This window comes from Elephas maximus, chromosome 4 (assembly GCF_024166365.1).
Source record: "Elephas maximus indicus isolate mEleMax1 chromosome 4, mEleMax1 primary haplotype, whole genome shotgun sequence".
NCBI classification, from domain to species: Eukaryota; Metazoa; Chordata; class Mammalia; order Proboscidea; family Elephantidae; genus Elephas; species Elephas maximus.
Genome location: NC_064822.1, coordinates 66,031,475 through 66,046,330, shown reverse-complemented (window position 1 = coordinate 66,046,330; position 14,856 = coordinate 66,031,475). Strand labels below are relative to the sequence as shown.

At 41.4% G+C, this 14,856-nt stretch overlaps 1 protein-coding gene across 1 annotated transcript in view; it reads right to left on the bottom strand.

Moving 5' to 3' along the window:
- Positions 1–14,856, bottom strand: part of LOC126074682 (alpha-2-macroglobulin-like protein 1) — a 42,930-nt gene that overhangs the window by 16,355 nt on the left and 11,719 nt on the right. The window contains exons 11-23 of the mRNA XM_049881500.1: positions 14,018–14,185; positions 12,492–12,719; positions 7,996–8,056; positions 7,439–7,584; positions 6,844–6,993; positions 6,230–6,424; positions 5,342–5,429; positions 4,251–4,368; positions 2,458–2,686; positions 2,145–2,271; positions 1,840–1,961; positions 1,229–1,280; positions 833–916 (exon numbers count right to left, since the gene is read on the bottom strand). Coding sequence (XP_049737457.1) covers positions 833–916; positions 1,229–1,280; positions 1,840–1,961; positions 2,145–2,271; positions 2,458–2,686; positions 4,251–4,368; positions 5,342–5,429; positions 6,230–6,424; positions 6,844–6,993; positions 7,439–7,584; positions 7,996–8,056; positions 12,492–12,719; positions 14,018–14,185 — 1,768 coding nt within the window. The remainder of the gene's footprint in view (positions 1–832; positions 917–1,228; positions 1,281–1,839; positions 1,962–2,144; positions 2,272–2,457; positions 2,687–4,250; positions 4,369–5,341; positions 5,430–6,229; positions 6,425–6,843; positions 6,994–7,438; positions 7,585–7,995; positions 8,057–12,491; positions 12,720–14,017; positions 14,186–14,856) is intronic.

The window sequence follows — 14,856 nt, the reverse complement described above, 5'->3', positions numbered from 1 at the left end:
AAACATTTATAAGGCCCCTCCTGTGTACCAGATATTACACTGAGAACTTTATCTATATTGCATTTAATCTTCATACCAGTCCCAAGAGGTAAGTTATTATCATGTCTTACTGAAGGGGAAAGAAGGATCAGAATTGTTAAATAACTTGCTCAAGATCACAGGGCTAGAAAGAGTAGAGCTGGGCCCCTAAACAAGTTTGATATGATTTTCAAGGGAATGCTTTTCTACTTACTCCTTGCCCACAGTAGTGAAGTGGTCCTGCCTATGTAAACATGGTTGTATCTTCCCTTGACTTTACTCATATAGGTTAAGTTCCAAATTTTTTAAATAGCTGCTGCAAATCTTTGTCCTTTCCACCCCGTTTCTAGACCACCTAAGCCTAAATACATATCAAGCTTTTGTTACCTTTAATTTCTTCCTGCCCAGACTCCTTTCTGTGTTTAACTATCAAAAATAAACAAATAACAAACCCATTGCCCTCAAGTCAATTCCAACTCATAGCAACCTTATAGGACAGAGTAGAACTTCCCCATATGGTTTCCAAGGAGCACCTGGTGGATTCAAACTGCCAACCTTTTGGTTAGCAGCCATAGCTCTTAACCATTACACCACCAGGGTTTCCATGTTTAACTACAGCATACATCTAATACTATCTCTACCGATACCTATGCTCTGTATTCCCCCACTATGTAAACTAAACTCTTCTTCCTTCATCACTTCTAATGGATTGCACCTTCTTTCAGATAGGATCACATGCCCAGCCCATTCCACACCTTGGCAGCTTCCAGCCCCACTTTTTTTTTTTTTAAGCAAGGAATCTCTAGCTGCTTACCCAGAACAGTAACTAAAGCCTTGGCTGAATCAGGGACGACATCCACAGGGAGCTCCAGGGAGATGGATTCTGAAGCCACCTTTCCTGTGAGACAACAGAGGGTGAAATCAGTGGGAGTTTTTGGGTTCAAACCATATGAAAACTTTCCATAACCCAGAGCTTTCTGTGAGGTGGAGACAGATTCACAGTAATCTTTGCTGAAAATAAATTCCAAAGAGAGTCACAATCCTACCGTGCATTTTCCCTTCTGTATCCTGCCTCTCAGTTAATTAGCCTCATGAGGGATGGTACCCCCACACTGTCTTGTGCCTCTTTGTTCCATACCTTCCTTTCATCTATGAAAACCTCTTGTTGCCTAAGGGTTCTCACCACCAGCCACCCTCCAACCTGACCCACCTTTGGGGCACAGTAGTGAGTTGTGTGTCTTCTCCACGAGGACTCCCTCAGGCTGGCATGAACAGAGACACAGTCCAGGTGAAAACAATGAAGGCGAGTGTCAGGGCAAGTGACAAGGAAGGAATAGGAAGGCCGGTGAGGAGAAGGGGCCTTCCCTGTGTTCCCAAGGCTTCCTTCAGGACTAGAAAGAACAGAGCTTGTCTTTGAAGCTCAGGACTCTATTTTCAACCCAGGGATGGGCCTCTCAGTAAAATTCTTTCTGAGCAAGGACAAGACTAGGAAATTTGGAGAGAAAGGATTGTCAGTGGGATTCATGATGGGCTTAAAAAAAGGTATCTAATGATGATGAAGTTAAGGATTTTGATAAGGGAAACTAACATTCATTGAGTGTCTATGATATGCCAGGCCCTGTGCTAGGCACTTTCACAGATCGTAGGTATGGGTTAGGCAAATGGCTAAGGGCAGAAAGGGGCCAGGAAGAAGAAAGCTGAAGCTACCTAATTGGAGTTGGAGTAAGACTACCATGAGAGTCTAACTGGTATGATTACACACTGAGTATCCTGGGTTGGTTGCTATCTTCACCTCTGAAACTGGGCCTGCAGAAAACTCACCTTGACCAGAACTGGCTTAATGAGTGTATCACTTTGGCCCTTTTCTGGAACAAACCCCTTCTGGTCTCCGCAGAGTTCATTGCTTTCCACAATCTCAGTACTAATTGTAAAGTTTATGTGACCTGGATGAAGGATGAAGGAATACATTAGCCCTGCTGCCAGAGATACCACTAAGGTCTTTTCTCCTCTAGACCAGTGCTTCTTAAACTTAAAACCATTTGCCATCTAGTTGACCCCAACTCATGGTGACCCCATGAGCTTTCTCTCTAGGCTCTTCTTGCCAATCTACCAGTTCCCTCTCTTACCCAGTTTGATAGCTGTGATATTCCAGTGATAGGTTTTTGCTTCATCAGCACAGAGACAGCTGGAGGCCTTAGAGCCTGCCCATGATTCCACCTGGTACTTGTCTGATTTAGCCAGGTTGGTCTGAATCTGAAAAGAATGTTTGAGATAAAAGGTATGAGCAAAGCAGAGAGCAGACAGAGGCTCAGGGAATCTCAGGAGCAGAAGCAATGGCATCTCATCTTTTTCCCAGGGAAAACATGTTTCTGATTAAACTTGAGAGAGGGGGCTGTGGTTCCAGTGCTGACACCTTTTCCCTGTATCCCCAGCTCTCACCCTGATGCAGTCCTTTAGATAATTGAAGATGGTGGCAGTAAGGCGAAAGGATTCCCCACGAACTACTGAGTAAGGGAGAGTCAGATCAACAAAGAATGGCTTGAAAGCAGTTAGTCCAACAGTAGGTGAAAGACCAAAGCCTCTGGACTGGGAGGTGCAGAAAGTCATGGCCTTCCACGTGGTGATGGTATCAGGAACTGTGATATGGACAGCCTCCTTCCCAGAGTTACTGTGGGAACACAAGAACCCAGGTGAGGCAGAGGGAGGGCAGGATAGGAAGAGCATTGGTGAATTATGCTGTAAATTCATCTGCAGAAATGAATTTTTCTCACTTTTTATTGTGGTAAATATACAGGTAACAAAACATTTGCCATTTCTAAAATCTTTACATGTATAATTCATTGTGTTCATTATGTTGTTCAGCCATTGTCATTAACCGTTCCTAGTTTTTCCCATCACCCTTAACAGAAGCTCACTGTCCCCTAAGCAATGAATCTCTTTTTCCCCCCTCACTCCTGCCCGTGGTAACCACCAATAAACTTTGGTCTGTATCCTAAAAAAAAAAACACACTTGTCTATTCTAGATATTTTATATAAAGTAGAATCATACAATATTTGTCCTTTATGATTGGCTTCTTTGACTTAGCATAATGTTTTCAAGGTTTATTCATGTGATAGCAAGTACAGGGAATTCATTTCTCTTTATGACTAAGTAATATTCTATTGTATGTATGTGCCACATTTTGTTTATCTATTCACGTGTTGATGGACATTTGGGTTGTTTCCACCTTTTGGCTGTTGTAAATAATGTTGCAGTGACCCTAAATGCACAAGTATCTGTATTCTTGCTTTCATTTCTGTTGGGTTCATACCTAGGAGTGAAATTGTTGGACCATAGGGCAATTCTATGTATAAATTTTTGAGGAACTGCTAAACTGTTTTCCACAGTGATTATACCATTTTACAAACCCACCAACAATGAATGACAGTTTCAATTTCTTCACATTCTTGCCAATGCTTGTTCTTTTCTTCTTTTTTAAAATCACAGACATCTTAGTGAGTGTAAAGTGTGGGTTTGTTTTAAGTGATTGTATATAATTGTATAAAAATTCAGGGAAAATTAGTCCAAAGGACTAATGGGCCACAACTACCACAGCCTCCACCAGACTGAGTCCAGCACAACTAGATGGTGCCCTGCTCTGACAGGGATCACAGTAGAGGGTCCCAGACAGAGCTGGAGAAAAATGTAGAACAAAATTCAAACTCACAAAAAAAGACCAGACTTACTAGTCTGACAGAGACTGGAGAAACCCCACGAATATGGCCCCCAAACATCTTTTTAACTCAGTATTGAAGTCACTCCTGAGCTTTAGCCAAAGATTAAACAGGTCCATAAAACAAACAATAATACATGTAGCTCAACCATGTATACAAGACTAAATGCACACACCAGGCCAGAGACAAGGACAAGAAGGCAGGAAGGGTCAGAAAAGCTGGACGAATAGAAATGGGGAACCCAAGGTTAAGAAGGGGAGAGTGTTGACATATCACGGGGTTGGTAACCAATGTTACAAAACAGTATGAGTATTAATTGTTTAATGAGAAACTAATTTGCTCTGTAAACCTTCATCTAAAGCACAATTGAAAAAAAAAATTCAGGGAAAAAAAGAGTTCCCATACCCCCATTTAACTTTCTTATCTTGGGACTTGCATTCATTAGAAATTATCTGATTCTGAGTTCTCTGTTGGCTCCACATTGTATAATCTTGCTGTACGTTTGAGATACCACTTACCCAATAGGAAACAGATCCCAGATCCAGGTCTCTGGGAAGTACTGGCGAACCTGAGAGCTGCCTGACTGAGGTGATGAAGATGAAAACGGAAGACCTTCTCGACGAATACCATCACTTGCTGAGGAGATCAAGAATAAGAGAATTTTGAAACCAAAGACACAGGGAAGGATTAGTCCAAAGGACTAACGGACCACATCTACCACAGCCTCCACCAGACTGAGTCCAGCAAGACTAGATGGTACCCAGCTACCACCACTGACTGCTCTGACAGGGATCTCAATAGACGGTACCAGACAGAGCTGGCAATGAATATAGACAAAATTCTAACTCACACAAAAAAAAGATCAGACTTAGTAGTCTGACAGAGACTGGAGAAACCCCAAGAATATGGCCCTAGGACCTCTTTTAACACAGTACTGAAGTCACTCCTGAGGTTCACCTTTCAACCAAAGATTAGACAGGCCCATAAAACAAAACGAGACTAAATGGGCACACCAAGCTAGAGACAAGGAGGATAAGGCAGAAGGGGACAGAAAAGCTGGTAACAGGGAAACCAAGGTCAAGAAGGGGAGAGTGTTGACACATCGTGGGATTGGCAACCAATGTCACAAAACAATATGTGTTTAATTGTTTAATGAGAAACTATTTTGCTCTGTAAATGTTCATCTAAACACACACAAAAATAATATTTCTAAAAAAAAGGATAAGGGAATTCAGGAAGACAGAAGATTTATGTCATGATACGAATATAGATAGAAGGACTACTAGCAAGAAATTCAGAGGAAGCAGAGAACATTTGATCAGAGGCATGGAGGAAGGACTACTGAGGAACTATCTAGTCACAAAGGCCATAAGTGGAAGTGACAGAGAAGGAGGTTTGGCCACGGAATGAGTAGATAAGGGCTCCAGGTTTCAAAAGCCCTCTCCAAAGACAGACCCTTGGAAACTGCCCATGTTTATGACCTACAATCCATTACCATCCTACGGTTAAAGGTTCAGTACAAAAACAGGATGCAAGAAGGGAGCTTTCACAGTTCTCTGACTTAAACATCTCAGTGAATCCATAAGCCATAGAGGTAGCTTACCTTCACCCATTGCAGTGGCGTAATTTGGAAACTGGCGATTACAATCTACTGGCTTCTTGATCTTGGCATTGGACAGTATTTTCAGGCCCATGTCCTGATAGGCACCAAAGAGAATAGAGAAAAAAGTGTTATGGTGGTTTCCTCCCCTACTAAAAAAGCTACTGCCAGGAGCTCCACCATCAAAACATTGAACCAAAACTTTATTTTCTTACTAATGTCAAAACTGGTGGTTATTACCCAGTACTCAGCTCCCAAGATTTGCAAACTGCCAGCTAGTGTGAAAGGCTTTCAATTAAACTTATTCCATTGTTAAACATATTTAATTCTTCTTCCAAATATTAGTCTTTGTGTTCTTATTATTTGACTTACTCTGAACTTTTTGAGGGCGCAGCCCATATCAGCTCATTCAATTCAACAGAAATATATTGAGCATTTTGAACGGGCAGACATTAGAGAGAACAACAAGATGAACAAGACAAAACACAGTCCCTGACCTCACAGACCTGGTCAAGACTTGGGCCACAGAGTATCCCAAATCTCTGCGTATAAAATAGGTTCAAAATATTTTTATAATAATAAGAGACCTCTTATCTACCTTCTTTAATTTTTCTTCTTGACTGATATAGAAGTGTTGAGATCACAGACATAGGTTTGGGGACCACAGAGTAAGGGATACTAGGTTTATAGTGTCTCACAAGACTTCTCTTTTCAAGGCAATTGGGCAACTTCTTCAAGCACAAGGATCAAGAGAGGCTACCTTACATGTCAGGAACTTCTTTTAGGATTTTGTCCCTGTCAGTGCCCACATGGATCTCTACATTCTTAGATATGGGCTTTCCTTCTCTCTCTCCCACCACCATTGTTTCTAAGAACAAAATGGGTGAGAGCATCTACCTGGAAAAAGCTGAAAATGTCAGCGCCTTCAGAGAACCAGGGCCTCCAGAAAAAAGAACGCCTGATCCAACGCTCTTCAGGCACGGGGTCAATGATGGGTTGAGGAAAGCCCCATGGGCCAGATGCTGGACACTCATCATATTCAGCGACCTGATAGGGGTAGTGACCATACCAGAATGGAAACATCCCATAGACCTGGGATGAGAGGGGAAAAGGAAATAAAGTTTGATATAAAGTGAAACCAGTTGAGAAACTTCTCTCAGATTCTGCTGCCATAGTTCACTACTCTTGCATTCTTTGTCTTCATTACTCCAGAATTCTTACTAGATTTATTCTATCAAAGCTACTTTCCTACTTTTTAAATTTTAACCTCTGGCTTGCCTTTTTTCATAATCTATCATTTCATTCTCTTTCCTTATCTCTACCTCCATACTAACTGTGTCCTTCACATACCATCATTTCTACCTTCATTTCTACACCAGCTGTCCTGCCACCTTATGGTGTACCCTTTCCCTAAGACTTTCCCTCCCACTTCCTGTGATCCATCTTTCTTTTGTCTGCATTCTAATGGCCTTTTCTGTTAACTCTCTCTTTCTTATCTGCAGATTACTCACAGAGCTGTTGCTCAGCTCTCTCTCTGGTCTAAGTAGTGACACACTCTCATCCACAGCCCGGACTGCACACAGGGACCCAGGAGCTGCCTGTAGCTCCAGTTCCACATCCGCTCCTGGAAGCTGCTGGACAGGTGAGAAGCCAAGGGAAACCTGGGGAAGGGAAAGGTGTAACATGGAAATCAGGACACAGTATGATTTGGATTATCAGCCAGTGTACCTCAGCTATGGTGTCCGGTCCACCACGTCACTTCTATACTTTTTTTTGTAAGTTCTAGCTCTTTAGGACTGATGTCTTATGACAGAGTTGGGAAAAGTAAGCACAGCAGAATAATATAGATATTTTAGAAGACAAACAGTAGGAAGAAGAGAGTATGTGGAATAACTACATAGAACATGTGATTTCCCAGCATGTCTTTTTAAGAAGGAGTAGATGAGAGGTCAATTTCAACCAAATATTCTAAAGATATAAATACAACATCCAACTTAATGATTACCTTCTTATTTTCTTGCGCCTGCCTTATCTCCAACCCCAACACACACAAGATCTTTCTTTATGCCCTACTTTTTCTTCACCCTCCTTCAACTGACATTTTACCTGATTGTCAAAGCACATCTCCACCGAGAACTTAATCTTGTCTGCTATTATTCCTCCACCAGGAAAAATGGTGTAGATGACCAGGGAAGGATCAGGGGCTAGTCTGGAAGTGAAGATCAATGAGAGAGAGAAGGAACCTTTCTGTCCTGAAACAGAAAACACAGAAGAATGAGAGAGCACACTAACCAACCAACCACCTCTACCCATAAGCTTGCACTTCTCATCAGGCCAATCATATGCCTGCTACTTCTCATTTTTCTAATCTTCCATAATTGTTGTTAATGTTCTGTTCTCATTGCTTCCCATATAACAACAGTTTTCTGGAAAATTAAAATATCCCTTTTTTGGAGTCATTATTTAGGCAGCATTGAGTTTTTGTTTATGGTGATGGAAATTTGGCAATGGATATTGGTGATGGTAACGCAACATGATTAATATAATTAATGAACTAATTATACAAATCAAAAACATTAAATTGGCAAATGTTGTGTTTCATATATTTTTACAAAAATAACAAAGCAATCCATTCCTTTTGCAGAAGAAGCCTATACACTCACCTTTCTTCTTAAAGTTCAGGTATTTCTGCCCGTCCGTCTCCAAATTCCCTTTGCCTATTAACTAAGGAAGAGAAATAAATAATCAACAGCACAGAAGTTATGGGAGTTTAGCCTTGATCTTGTTTCTGGAGATCCCTGCATTCCTCCATGAGGAGAGGCTCCTTTCATATTTCCAGAGCCTGGGTTGGTACTTCACTGAGTATCTCTTAGCTTGTCAAGTGCAGGATAGTGCCAAAAGGCCCTGATGGCTCTTCCTCCAAGGGGAAATGCCTGAGAACCACAGTGGGAGGGGTAGAGACAAAGGTCATTACTGCCTCCGATGTGACAGCATGGAAATCATTCCTCATGATGATTTCCCATGATCCACCATTTTGTGAAGATCTCCAGGGAAAGAGCCTTTCTGGATATAGATTTTATTCTCTCATAATTCTCGTAACATAAAGTCAGCTAAAATCCATCTTCGTGACCTTCGTGACCACTCAATTCAAAATTAGTGGAAATGAGTGTATCTCAAACAGTCCTGAGTCCTTCTGACATTTGGCCCTCTGGAAAAACATTTTTTTCTAACTCTCCCTTGTCCACTCTCACTTGAAATCTGACTGTTGAAATTGCTCCTAGGCAGGCTGTCGTCCTAGACTCCTGTACCAGCTCAAAGGCCGGTTCCTCAGGCCCCCATCTGACACTCAGCGTTCCCCACTGCTCAGCCCCAACCTCACTTTTCTCCTAGGCCTTTCCACACTTTTGTACCGAAGGCATTACTTGACGACTGAGTTGTTATTTTCCTTCCTAGGAAATAACCTATCCCTCCTCATTCTGTCATGTTGGGATGGTTGGCTTGTCTTGCCTTGATGATCCCAGTGACTTAGAAGACACTGGGATGAGCCAGTGAGTAGAAAGGCACTGAGAGGATGATAAAGGATTAAAGAGAGACTCTGGATCATTAAACCTAGGATTTATGTAGCTGTAATTCCCTACTGGAGTCCCTGGGTGCTAACTGAAAGCTTGGAGCTTCCAGTCTACCCGAAAATACCTTGGAAGAAAGGCCTGGTGATCTACTTCTGAAAAATCAACTATTGAAAACCCTATGGAATAAAATATTTGGAAATAAATCTAACCAGGGATGTAAATGACCAATACAAAGAAAACTACAAAACACTACTGCAAGAAACCAAAAGAGATCTACATAAATGGAAAAATATACCATGCTCATGGATAGGTAGACTCAACATTGTGAAAATGACAATTCTACCCAAAGCAATTTACAAATATAATGCAATCCTGATCCAAATACCAACAACATTCTTTACTCAAAAAAAAACCAGTGCCCTTGAGTTGATTCTGACTCATAGCGACCCTTTAGGACAGAGTAGAACTGTCCCATAGAGTTTCCAAGGAGTGCCTGGCGGATTTGAACTCCCGACCCTTTGGTTAGCAGCCGTAGCACTTAACCACTATGACACCAGGGTTTCCACGTTCTTTACAGAGACAGAAAAACTTATCATTAACTTTATGTGGAAAGGGAAAAAGCCCCGGATTCGTAAAGCACTACTGAAGAAGAAGAATTAAGTAGGAGAACTCGCAATATGTGACCTCAGAACATACTATACAGCAGTCGAAACAGGCTGGTACTGGTACAATGACAGATACATTGACCAATGGAACAGAATTGAGAACCCAGATATAAATCCATCCGCCTATGGTCACCTAATCTTCGACAAGGGCCCAAAGCCCATCAGATGGGGAAAAGACAGTCTTTTTAACAAACGGTGCTGGCAAAACTGGATGTTCATCTGCAAAAAAATGAAACAGGACTCATATCTCACACCATATGCAAAAACTAACTCAAAATGGATCAAAGACCTAAATATAAAACCAAAAAATATGAAGTTCATACAAGAAAAAATAGTATCAAAGCTAGAGGCCCTAATACACAGCATCAACAGTATACAAACCACAACAAACAACACACGAGCTCCGGAGGATAAGCTAGATAACTGGGATCGTCTAAAAATTAAACACTCATGCTCATCAAAAGATTTCACCAAAAGAATAAAAAGAGAACCTACAGACTGGGGAAAAAATTTTGGCTATTACAAATCAGACAAAGGTCTAATCTCTAAAATCTACAAGAAAATCCAACACCTCTACAACAAAAAGACAAATAATCCAACTAAAAAATGGGCAAAGGAAATGAACAGACACTTCACCAAAGAAGACATTCAAGGGGCCAACAGACACATGAGGAAATGCTCACAATCTCTAGCCGTTAGAGAAATGCAAATCAAAACCACAATAAGATACTCTCTCACCCTGGCATTACTGGCACAAATCAATAACACAGGAAATAACAAATGTTGGAGAGGCTGCAGGGAGATCGGAACTCTTATGCACTGCTGGTGAGAATGCAAAATGATAAAACCATTTTGGAAAACAATATGGTGCTTTCTTAGAAAGCTAGAAATAGAAATACCATATGATCCAGCAATCCCACTCCTAGGAATATATTCTAGAGAAATGAGTCATCACACAAATAGACATATGAACACTCATGTTCATTGCAGCATTGTTCACAATAGCAAAAAGATGGAAACAACCTAGATGCCCATCAACAGATGAATGGATTAACAAACTGTGATACATACACACGATGGAGTATTACACATTGAGAAAGAACAATGATATATCTGTGAAGCATCTCATAACAGGGATGACTCTGGAGGGCATTACACTGAGTGAAATAAGTCAATCACAAAAGGACAAATACTGTATGAGACCACTACTATAAAAACTCATGAAAATGTTTACATACAAAAAGAAATAATCTTTCATGGTTACAAGGGAGGGGAGGGGTGGGGATGGAAAAACACTTAATAGACAATAGGTAAGTGGAAACTTTGGTGAAGGGTAAGGCAGTACACAATACTGGGGAAGCCAGCACAACCTATACAAGGCAAGGTCATGGTAGCTCCATAGACACATCCAAACTCCCTGAAGGACCGAATTGCAGGGCTGAGGGCTGTGGGGACCATGGTTTTGGGGGGAACATCTAGCTCAATTGGCATAACGTAGCTTATAAAAAATATGTTCTATATTCTGCTTTGGTGAGTAGTGTCTGGGATCTTAAAAGCCTGTAAGCGGCCATCTAAGATACTCCACTGGCCTCACCTCTTCGGGAGCAAGGACGAATGAAGAAAACTGAAGATACAACAGAAAGATTAGTCCAAAGTACTAATGCGCCACATCTAACACGGCCTCCACCAGACTTAAGTCCAGTAAAACTAGATGGTGCCCAGCTACCACCACTGACTGCTGTGACAGGGATTACAATAGAGGGTCCCAGACAGAGCTGGAAAAAAATGTAGTACAAAATTCTAACTCAAAAAGATAGACCAGACTTGCTGGCCTGACAGAGACTAGAGAAACCCTGAGAGTATGGTCCCTGGACACCCTTTCAGCTCAGTAATAAGGTCACTCCTAAGGTTCACCCTTCAGCCAAAGATTGAACCAGGCTCATGGAACAAGTAAGACTAAAGGGGTGCACCAGCCCTGGAGCAGGGACTGGAAGGCAGGAGGGAACAGGAAAGCTGTCAATAGGGAACCCAGGGTTGAGCATGTTGTGGGGTTGTTAACCAATGTCATAGAAAAATGTGTGTACTTTTTGATGAGAAACTAGTTTGTTCTGTAACCCTTCATCTAAAGTACAATTAAAAAAAAAAAAAAACCTATGGAACACAGTTCTAGTCTCACACACATGGGGTTGCCATGAGTTGGAGTCAACTCAATGGCAACAGGTTTTTTTTTTAACTCCCTACTATCATCAAAGTTGCTAATCTTTATAGATTTCTTTCATAATACAAGTTGCAACTTCATTTCCCCCAACAAAGCTACTATCAATGTTAACTTTAACATGATAGAACGCAGGATGAGAATTTATCCCAAGTCTCAAGTCCTCTCTACCCCTCTATTGCCCATCCTTTTTGGCCCTGGCCACTTTCTTGTCTTATCAATTCCTTGTGTTATTTTCTCACACAATTGCCCTGGGATCCGACTCAAATCATTTTTTTTTTTTTCCTGGTCTTTCTCCATCCTCTATACCTGTACTGTGCAATATAGTAGCCACTAGCCACACTTTTAAGAACTTGAAATGTAGCTAGTCCAAACTGAGATGTGCTGTGAGTGTACAACATACACTCAATTTCGAAGTCTTAATTGGAACAAAAAATTTTAAATGTCTATTAATAATTTATATAATGATTTATTAATAATTTATATAATGATTATATGATGAAATAATTGGGTTAAATAAAATTCGCTATTAAAACTAATTTTACATATTTATTGTAATTTCTTAAATGTGGCTACTGGAAAATTTGAAATTACGTATGTGGCTCACATTATATCTTTGCCTAGACACTCTATCCGCTCTCTCTGGCTGACTCTCCTTATCCACTTTCCTTCCCAATACATTTTCACCAATTCGCATTTCCCAGCCTCACATAGTAGGAGAAGATGATTTCTTGGTCAGGGCTTGCATCCGCTGGATCAATGTAATAATCCACCAACACTTCCTGGGGCTGGCCACATTTCAAGACGTCGTTTAGCTGATGGATGCCAAGGAAGCTGCGAGTTGTGTTGTAGAAGGGTCTCAGGTGCAGGAAGGCATTTTGGTAGTAGCGAGGCACTTGCTCTGAATTATATACAGTATCCTCCATTTTGAACCTGCCCTGAGAGATAAAGAGAGATGGGGGGGGCAGGGGGGACTTTCAGCATGTGCTCCCAATCATATTAAACCTATAGACTTGGATATTTCACTAGTAGTCCAGCCAAGGATGGGTGAGCAATCCATAACAGTGGCGTGTGCAGCAACATTTTGGTACATAGAGGAGTGAAGTGAGGGTTTAATTATAGTTGGGAAATTGTGGGTTATATACCTTCACAGGCTGATGCGTAGGGGCTAGATAAGCATGAGTAAGAGTATACAGAATTTAAAGATTTTATCTTGGGATTTAGAAAACTAGATGTAGAGGATAATAAGATTGAAAAATAATTATTTCTGAGTGATTGTATGATGTTTAGAGTAAAGAAATAGTCAAATTAGCCACCAGGCAAATAATATGTTTGCTTAAGTAGAGTGATTGAATGAGTGCATTAACGGCTCCATTTCTCCACCCCTCCTTGTATCAACATCCTTCACCATGTAACCATGTAGTGCCCGCTCAGTCTGACTCTGGGCCCAGCCACAGGACTTGCTGTTGGGAATAGGATGTCAGCATATGAAACATAGCAGAGGCTTGAAAAAGCCCTTGCACACATCTGCTTTTGCTTTTGTACTTCTATCACTGCCAGGAGAACATGCCCAAGCTAGCTTGCTGAAGAATGAGAGACATGTGGATGACCAGACTACAGCCAGCTGACCTACGGACATGTGAAGAAGCCCACCAACACTGGCAGGGCTGCCTATTTGACTATCCCAGCTGCATGCGAAATAAATGCTTACTGTACAATACTGAAGTTTTGTAGTTGTTTTTTAGGCAGCATTGTTGCGGCAGTTGAAAACTGATACAAGTAGCTTCCCTTATAACCCAGTAACCCAATGCCGTAGAGTATAAAAAAAATCTAAAATCTGGATCCTCTTCTCAGCCATTTCTATGGGTAATAGGGAGAGACGACAGGTGAACAGGAGGAAGCCTTGACTCTGAACAATTACTCCCTCTCTACTCTGCTTTCCCATGAGTGAGGGGCAACTCAATGGCAGCTAACAACAGCAACAACAACAATTCTGTTTTCATATAGAGGACCAGATAGCAATAGGGATAAATTGTAAGGGAAATTAGTAGACATAACAATTTTGATCTGGAGGGCTATTTATTTGTTTTGTATTAAAAACAGGAATGATCTAAAAAAAACTGTTTTGTCAACTGTGAAGCAGGACTGGGGAGTGAAAGAGAGAATTTCAGGGGTGGGGGCATGAAGCCAGAAAATTTTGAAGTTTGACTTCAGGGAAAGCCTCTTCAGTGCTTACCTCCAGAGAAACGTCTCTCCCATCCCAATGGACTGTGTCCAGCGTGAAGTGAGCAAGACCATTGTTGTCAGTAATGAGGGTCTGACTGATGGTTCCATTTACGCCGTAAGTCACCAGAAACACTGAATGCTTCTTGAGGAGGGTGCCATCATGGCCCCTAACTCTTATCTGGAAGGTAAAGGTCACTAGGGCATTAGAGCTAGATTTGGAGTAGGCTCAAGTATGAGGTAAAGAGGTAAAACTCTAAGAATACATCTCAGGGAAGATATGAGATTCAAAGGTAGAAAATTAAAATCTGTGAGAAACTAAAAAACAAGAAGTTCCTTAGCCTGGAGCAAAGGCAGACACGCCACACAGCTAATAAAGCTTAGTCTGTAGGACCCCTCACTTGCACAGGCCCATTCCAAGGTTCTATATGTTATTTTGCCTCCCCCCCCCACCCCATCCCTTTCTTTAAACAGAGCCCTCTTTCCCTTGCAAACTGTGTAATCCTTAGGCTCTAGAAAAACCTGTATCTACCCTTGGTCTAGAGAAAAGATGACTGAGGAATAATTGGGCCTAAATATACATAATATTATTGTGTTGACCACTGTTTGGCAAATGAAGAAGATAAACTGGAGGGAGGACATTTTTAAATTTTTGAAGAAAATACTTAAGGCTGTATAAATGGCTTTCAGCCCAGAAAGGTTTGATAATAACCTTGCCTAGATGCAGGAGCCCAGACTAGATTTCTCTAGAGCCCTTAAACCAAAACCCAAACGCATTGCCATCGAGTCGATTCCGACTCATAGCAACCCTACAGGACAGAGTAGAACTGCCCCATAGGGCTTCCAAGGCTG